At 35.0% G+C, this 7979-nt stretch overlaps 1 protein-coding gene across 2 annotated transcripts; it reads right to left on the bottom strand.

The window, feature by feature from the left end:
* Window positions 1–2605: 2605 nt before the first annotated feature.
* LOC106066443 (uncharacterized) lies at window positions 2606–7636 on the bottom strand. 2 transcript variants are annotated; one of them, XM_056038992.1, is made up of 5 exons: window positions 7482–7621; window positions 5412–5540; window positions 4413–5035; window positions 3160–3261; window positions 2606–2883 (listed from the first exon to the last, which is right to left on the bottom strand). In XM_056038992.1, the coding sequence occupies exons 3-5, from the start codon at window positions 4981–4983 to the stop codon at window positions 2705–2707; spliced, it is 852 nt and encodes a 283-aa protein (XP_055894967.1). In that variant the 5' UTR covers window positions 4984–5035; window positions 5412–5540; window positions 7482–7621; the 3' UTR covers window positions 2606–2704. The 2 variants fall into 2 exon arrangements, with proteins under 2 accessions (XP_055894967.1, XP_013080919.2); XM_013225465.2 differs by lacking the exon at window positions 5412–5540 and having other exon boundaries at window positions 7482–7636.
* Window positions 7637–7979: the final 343 nt, after the last annotated feature.

The raw sequence follows: 7979 nt of genomic DNA, 5'->3' as shown, positions 1-7979 counted from the left end.
GATGATGTAAAGATCAGCTGTTTCTGTGGCTCGGGGACACGACAATTCGTTCACTGATATTTCTTTCACCGACAAATCGTTCACGACTTTTCGTTCACGCGACTATTCGTTCACCAGACATTTCGTTCACCCGACAATTCGTTCACGAGACTATTCGCTCACGGACTATTCGCTCACAGACAACTTGTTCACCGACAACTTGTTCACCGACAGTTGGTTCACGACAAATCGTTCACGCGACAAATCGTTCACTAACAATTGGTTCACAGACAAATTGTTCACAGACAAATCGTTCACTGGATATTTCCAAAAACAAAAAATTGCTAGAGATCGGGCCTGATCCGAAATTCTTTGTTAATTTTTGTTTGTTTGTTGTTAATATTTTGTTAATGAGGACAGTATGTGATAAAAAATTATACTTAAAAGAAAAAAGAGATCTTACAAGCAAGCTGAAACATTTAAATGGACCTCACTTTACCATAGGTAACATTTTTACTTTCAACATGTAGGCCTTCTTTACACTCATGTCCATCATGTAGTCTTGTTCGACCTACCTATATTTGCTTATCTTCTTAATAGCGGTCCAGATTGTTTAATTAACATACCCATTTTATTGATATCTTAGTAACAAAAACAAATCTTATCTTATATAATACAGACGCTTCTTCAAAAAAGAAGATGATTATGTCCTACGCGTCATGCATTCTGCCAAGTCACTTGTTATCCTTGCTAGCTTAGACACACTAGTATTTTTTCCACAATCCTTTCAGTGTTTTTACGAGAGATCTACTTAGATTTTTAACAATGGTACTAGATTTGGTACAATACATGGTTTCACTGTTCAACTCTGAACGTCACATACTAGATACAGATCTAAGGTTAATACTTATCAATTAAGACATCTAAGAAAAAATAAACTAATTACATATACAACACTAGGAAATATTTTGGTTCCCTATCAAAAAATTATAAATTTATCGCAATACAACAAAATAAAATTGTTTCAATAAATTTGTTATTGAGGTCCAAGCAATCCAATGAGTCTACCAATGGGTGGTCACATATAGAAACAAGTTAACTAAAATAAAAATAAAACTTCTTTTAAACTTGATTGAAAGTACTATACTAGTGTCTAGTAGATATTTTCAATGTTAACAAATTGAACATGTGTATAGACAATGTCCAATAAAGTTTTATTACTTCCAGAGGAGCCAGTCTGTCTAGCACTCCACTAGGTGTTAACTAGAGTATCCAGATGAATGGGTAGATTCCCGGTAGATGAAAAAAAAAAGAGGGGGGTGTAAAGGTATATAAAAGGTGAAAGTAAAAATGTTACCTTTGTAAAGTGAGGGCCCGTTTACATTTTTCAGCTAGCTTGTAAGATCTCTTTTTTTTTTTTTTTTTTTTTTTTTAAGTATAATTTTTATCACATACTGTCCTCATTAACAAAATATTAACAACAACAACAACAACAACGAAATTAAAATAAAGTCGGATTTGACCTGATCTCTAGAAATTTTTTGCATTTAGAAATAATAGCTACAAAAATTTTAATGTAAATAAATTAAACACGCGACGAAAATATATAAAATTAACAATATGTTACTATCCAGTGAACGATTTGTCTGTGAACAATTTGTCCGTGCCGTGAACGAGTTGTCGCGTGAACGATTTGTCGCTTGAACGATTTGTCGTGAACCAACTGTCGGTGAACAAGTTGTCGTTGAACAAGTTGTCTGTGAGCGAATAGTCCGTGAGCGAATAGTCGCTTGAACGAATTGTCGGGTGAACGAAATGTCTGGTGAACGAATAGTCGCGTGAACGAAAAGTCGTGAACGATTTGTCGGTGAACGAAATGTCAGTGAACGAATTGTCGTGGAACCCTGTGGCTCACAGTTTACGACGGTTTCATGTTGCATTTTGGAGGGTATCCAATAGAGCTGGGTGAACTCATAGGCGCCACATAGATACAGAAAACCAGGATTTGAACTGGGACCTCCGCTCGGAAGCCAAGCGCTTTACCACTCAGCCATCGCTCCTCCTATTGCATGGATTAGGTTTAGAAAAATACTTGACGTTTACAACTGCAGGAAGCACGTATTTTAAACTGTTAGATTAATCTTTACATCTATTTTCAATTCTCTGATGTGTCTCGTCTTAATGAAACAATTCATCAATGACCCAAATGTATTGTTTTCTTAGTTACCGAATGTCGCTTAAATTGTGTATATTTTTATTAATACACATTTATATTTTTAAAAGGAACGACACACATTAAGGTCTTTCTATTTCATTCTTATCCTATCTTATAAAATACAGACGTTATTTCAAAAAAGAAGCTGCCAAGTCATTGGTTTTCCTGCCTCCCTCGGGCAACCCATTCCATGCTCTAATAGCACTAGGGAAGAAGGAGCATTTGTACAAATTTGTCCTAGCATATGGAACGAGGATGTTGCTTTTTTTCTTTGTCTTTCTGAATATTTTTGTAGATTTTGTTTTTTGTATTTGAAGATTATAGTTCAGTGTATGTTCAGTGTAATTGTTACTTTACTGCCTGTCTGTCTCACTCTACTGATCAATCTCGATAAATAAATAATTCATAGTCTTTTTTTAGTACACATAATATTTTAATTGTTTGATCTGCGGCTCCAATAATGTTTCTCCGCCATTTGGGTGAAAAATGCGAAGCTTTTTGAATTGTTAGTTACTTTGCTCTTTTGTAAGTGATGACGTATTCTGGGTAAATGTTGCTGGTGTCGTACGTCACGAACTCTCTAAACCTCAAATATCGCTCTCCCAAAACAGAATCAAACTTTGGCCCATTGCAACGACACATGTCCTTTAAGCAGTTCAGACATGGTGGGCCCGATAGCTTTTGTTCATCTGGGGAAGATTTTAACATTTTTGAAAACATACCAAAGATGTGGACCTCATGTTTGTCTAATTAAAAAAAACTGGAAGTAGATGCTTCGTTATTATAAGCATTTTAATCTATAGAAGTTCAAAAGGAAATATAGAAACTTAAACTAATATTCTTAAAGGATTGATCTAATTTAACTTCATAATTAAATGAATGAGAATAGCAGTAAAAATAAAATGAAAACAAAACGCTAGATCAGTAAAATAAGAAATTAATGATTTGCATCAACGAACTATCACCTTGTCTGGGCTTCTCTTTGCACAAGTAAACATTGCCGAGCAAAACACGGGAGAGAATCAGTTTGTTTCTGTAGTTTAGTGGTCGACGATGTACAGGACTATCTGTGAAAAGAAGCATAGGTTACAATGAAGTGATTGAAAGTTATGCCTTAAAAAAAATGCATGTTCGTTGTTGTTACTTAATGACTATCAATTAGAAACAATCGATATCTCACATAAATCTAAATTTCCCAAAGCGTGCATTCAAAATAAAATCCGCTGCCGTGGACAGACGCAGACGCCGAAAAAATAAAAAATCGAAATCGACCACCTGCGGACAATGGTTATGCTTGTCATGGATGTGGCAAAATATGTAGGTCACAATTGGGGCTGCGCAGGCACGGGAAATACTTCATTCTTCACCAATCTTCGGACTCGAAGACAGGCCTCATTATTATTATTACTATAAAACTTCCATTAAAGCATGGTAGCAAGTGTAGCCGGTATGAGCCAGGAAAAACCAATGACTTCCTAGAGTTCAAGACTCAAATTAACATGCACGACTAGATGAACGCATTGATACCACATAACGTAATTAGGCCAATCTTCTTTTGAAGGAACGTATGCAATTCATTGTAAAATAAATCTTCACAGAGATGTTTTTTCGTATGCGCACTTTTGGTAGATTGTGCAACAAGCTAGCGCGCAGCATGCCAACTCTGAAAGGTTCATTTTAATGTTCTAAATAAATTAAATAGTGAAATTCTGTTTAAATTATAAGACAAATAAAAGCGGGAAACCTTTAACTCTTTCTCTCCGTGAATATTTTCCCACGTTTCGACGGAATTATTTTGCTCATTATTATTTCACTAACCTACTATGATTAAGCTTTGTCGTTTGTTATCAGAAAATGTTTTATTTGGTCTAGAATTTAAGCAGATTGCATGCTCTTTTTATATAGCACAAAATATAGTTTATGAAATTAAACATAAATTTAATGTAATGAGGTCAAATCAACGATGGTATCGTCAGTCAGGAGAGAAAGAGTTAAAATAAACTTAAACATTATTTGAAATCTAAAACTGCAAAAGAAAAAAAAAATCCAAACTGAGAGTACAAAAATAAATGTAAAATACCATAATTTTTTAAACATTTTTTCCACATCGATATTGTGCCAGTTAAAAAGATGTTCGTCAACCCTGTAGGAAAAGATGTTTAATTTTGTATTTGTTTTTAAAACAAAACTAAAAAAATATAAACATTCAGTGACATACCTGCGTACTGATCAGCTTTTGTAGAACTGTCTGTCGTGTAAATGCCCTTGCCGAACATGGCGTTGGGATCAGCCTGTCTTAAGTTCAGACCACGATCACTCAAGCCACCTATTCTCTCTACCTTGGTCCCGTGTAAAACATAACATTCGTTAATCTCAGGACAGAGATCTCTTTTCATAAAGTCATCAAGATCTTGCGTTGTGTCAGGATCACCGCCTTTTTCTCCAGGAATGCTTTCTATACGGCGACTTGGCTCTTTGAGCGCTATCATTTTGTCTAGCAATTCGTTTTTTGCTCGTTGGTAGTTTCCAAAAACTTGTGGGTTTTCGACTCTTTGAACCAGTATGACATCCAACTTTGTGTAGTTTAATTCTTCTAAACCTTTTGCGTCTAGTCCTTTCCCTATCAATTCTTCGTTCCATGTTCTGTGCACAATTTCTTTTATGGCTTTAAATGTACGTTGGTCAACAGGGACGAGAATTTTTTTGTTACCAGTGCGGTGATTAGTCCAGTAGTCGGGAATATGATCATTTTCTTTCTTAGCATTTTCCATTACCTTTATTTCATTCATTGCCAAATTGTACCTTTAAGCCTAATATGAGTATAATAGGCAGCGGACTGAACTGGAAAAAAAAAACAAGGAAAATATAAAAAAAAAAAATCCTTCAAAAAAAAAAAAAAAAAACTTATCTAAAGGGAAATAACTCCTTCCTTAAAACTATGTCTACCAATAATGTACACGTTATTTCCCTTATTCGATAACAAACAAAATAATTAATTACAAATTTAATTGACTTATTTAGTATTTTTGTTTATCGAGTCGTATTTTGTTAGGTACAATAAATAATTGTTTAAAGTATCAACTTGATCAGAGAGTGCGTGAGAGAAAAAAAAGCATTAATAATTATTTAAGGGGACTAAACCCAACAAGTTTAGCCATTTACGTGAATACTGACATATTAGTTTCCCTTGGTGCTATTAAACAAAATAATTAATTACCTAATTAATTGTTTAACTGGTTACTTTTTTTTATTGATTCATGTCTTGTCTCTGTCAATGAATAATTGTGCAAAGTTTCAGCTTGATCCGAGAATCGGTGTGGGAGAAATAACGTGTACACACTTTTTACTAGTCAGACAGACAGACAGAATGAGTTGATATAAGCTTTGTAAAAACACTAACAAATATTATTTCTTATAAGACAATAGCTCCTATATACAACTTGAAGAGCGATTTTTTTTACTCTTAATAACTAATGAATGTAAGATTATTTTAAAAATGTAACATTTTTACTTCTCCCCCTAGAAAAAATCCTGGTAAGCAAATGTATAGATCTACTAGACTTTATACTATTTCAATGATAGGCTTTTAGATCTAGTGTTAGAAGACGATGCGCAAAAATATTCTCTAGCTCTCCAACCAAATTAAAATTTATTTCTTTTATTGTTTGGGTAAGATCCAAGCAGATGTAATAGGCCACAACATAGGCATGTTATCTTTCTGCCAGGGGCCTGCACAAGACTTTATGATTTTAATACTAAGACAAGAAAGACTAAATTCGTGGATAGATAATAAGGACTTTAAGAATAAAAAAAAACTAGTAAAAGCCAGACATTTTCGCACTTGAGGTTATTACCTGCTGGATATAGGGCAAGACATCCCAAGCGAGGTAACTCTAGGTATAAGCGGCGTATTTCACAAGCAAACTAGTCAGCCGCGGGGGGGGGGGGGGGGGGGGCTCGCACAGGGCACTAAGACATTTTTTTTAGATATATGAATCAAATCTCTACTTTTAAGTCTCTACTTTGATTCAAGGTTAATTCGCAACTGTTTAGATCTACTTGTTAGACTACAGATGTTAGAAGATCATTGATTCTTCCTTTTGGTGAAATGTCGAAACGTTATTTCTAGTCATGAGTTGTCTATAAAGCACATTAATGCTATCAGAGCTTTATGAATTTAAGTTATTAGTTTATTTAGATATAAATATAGGACGGTTTATAATTCATTGCTTATTTTTTCGATCTTACTTTTTACAATTTTCTATTTCATTTGGGACAGCCTTGTTCGCTTCGCCTAGGGCCTTCAATTACCTAACGCCGGCCCAGGTATGAGTTGTCTATTAAATCATAGATCTTAATAATATAAATTGATAATTAAACAATGTAAAAAAAATTCAGTAATCAGCTTCCACTCACTGTTAGATCATCTTCATTATTTTAAAAAATAGTCTGTCCATGTGTAAATAGACTATTATAGTTCTTCAGATCATTTTCCAATATATTGTTACGAATCTCACTATCCAGGCTCTCTGCAAACTGCACCATACACCACCAACTTAAAGAACTTGACAACTCTGGGCTTCAAAGTAACGTAATAGTTTAATGTCAATAAATAACAGCCAACACTGTACAATTGGCAGCACGTAACACAAGACTGTACAAATATCTCTCCGCCGTATCAACTCTTGCACTGGTCTCTCTGTCTCGTCTCTCACTGGCCTTGTACTGAGCCGTTGTAACGAACTGTAGATCGGGAAGTTGTGACTGACTCGTCTCTGATACCTTCGCTCTTTATATAGGGTCCCTACTGGCCTTCTCGAATCGGACAGAACGTCGCTCGACCATTCTGGGTGGTCAGATGACTACAATTCTCGTGACGCTCTTGAGCTGTGTTCACGACGCCGATCCTTCCCGAACCGTCATGTTGAAACTCGTCTCGGCTGACCGTCGTAACTCGTCACGCTCGAGCGCTCATCTAGCGCTGGCCTGGGGCGATTGGCGTTGGCTGACTACACACACACACACCACCCCCGTCTGTGCCACCACCAGGTTTATAACAATATGTATCATAGTTAGGTAAAAGCTTCTATATTAATGTCAAAAAACATTATAAACATATTAAAAATATCATAATTTTACTATTACACGCACAGAGTAAAGACCTATATAAATGGATATATCTACTGCTTTATAAAAGCTTGCTGCTTTTTTCTCTTAATAGAAGTGAAAACAAAATGATAACAAACCCAGTACACATCAATACATTTCACGTCGGCCTATAACTTACCCTTTGAGTTAAAGTGAACAGTTTTCCTATAACGGCTTAAGAGTACAAAAAAATGAACAATAGAAATGATCAATCCACTTTGGAGTCACAATGATCTCTATAAAGAGACATAACAAAATTATTGTATTTATAGCAATTCAAAGAATGACAAGTAACGCACTTTATGAGAGTAATGTTTAATCTTAGCAATCGGGTATTTTATGATGGAAGTACGTGGACCACAGAGGTTACGATAACAGATAAACAGTATGAGATAAGAATGCGTTATAAAAACTGTCTTGTATTAAATAAAATTAAAAAACGTTTCCCTTTTCTTCATTAGTTTGTCTTTTGGAGATAGAGAAACCACTGAAGTACAAAACATCAATAACAACAAACATTATTTACTGACATTTACTCTCTAATGAACAATCATCTATTTTTAGACTTCACGAAAACCTGCTGTGATGTCATCAAGGGATTTGTTGACAGAAGTCGATAACAAGCAACTTGCTGACG

Source organism: Biomphalaria glabrata, chromosome 8, assembly GCF_947242115.1.
Source record: "Biomphalaria glabrata chromosome 8, xgBioGlab47.1, whole genome shotgun sequence".
Lineage (NCBI taxonomy): Eukaryota > Metazoa > Mollusca > Gastropoda > Planorbidae > Biomphalaria > Biomphalaria glabrata.
This window is presented reverse-complemented; position numbering and strand designations above follow the sequence as displayed.

Excerpts from the sequence above, each read along its gene's own strand:
- LOC106066443 (XM_013225465.2), bottom strand. The coding sequence starts at position 4,983 with ATGAATGAAATAAAGGTAATGGAAAATGCTAAGAAAGAAAATGATCAT. Across the intron at positions 3,262-4,412 it reads AAAAGCTGATCAGTACGCAG|ATAGTCCTGTACATCGTCGA; the intron begins GTATGTCACTGA and ends TTCTTTTCACAG. Across the intron at positions 2,884-3,159 it reads CAAAGAGAAGCCCAGACAAG|ATGAACAAAAGCTATCGGGC; the intron begins GTGATAGTTCGT and ends AATCTTCCCCAG.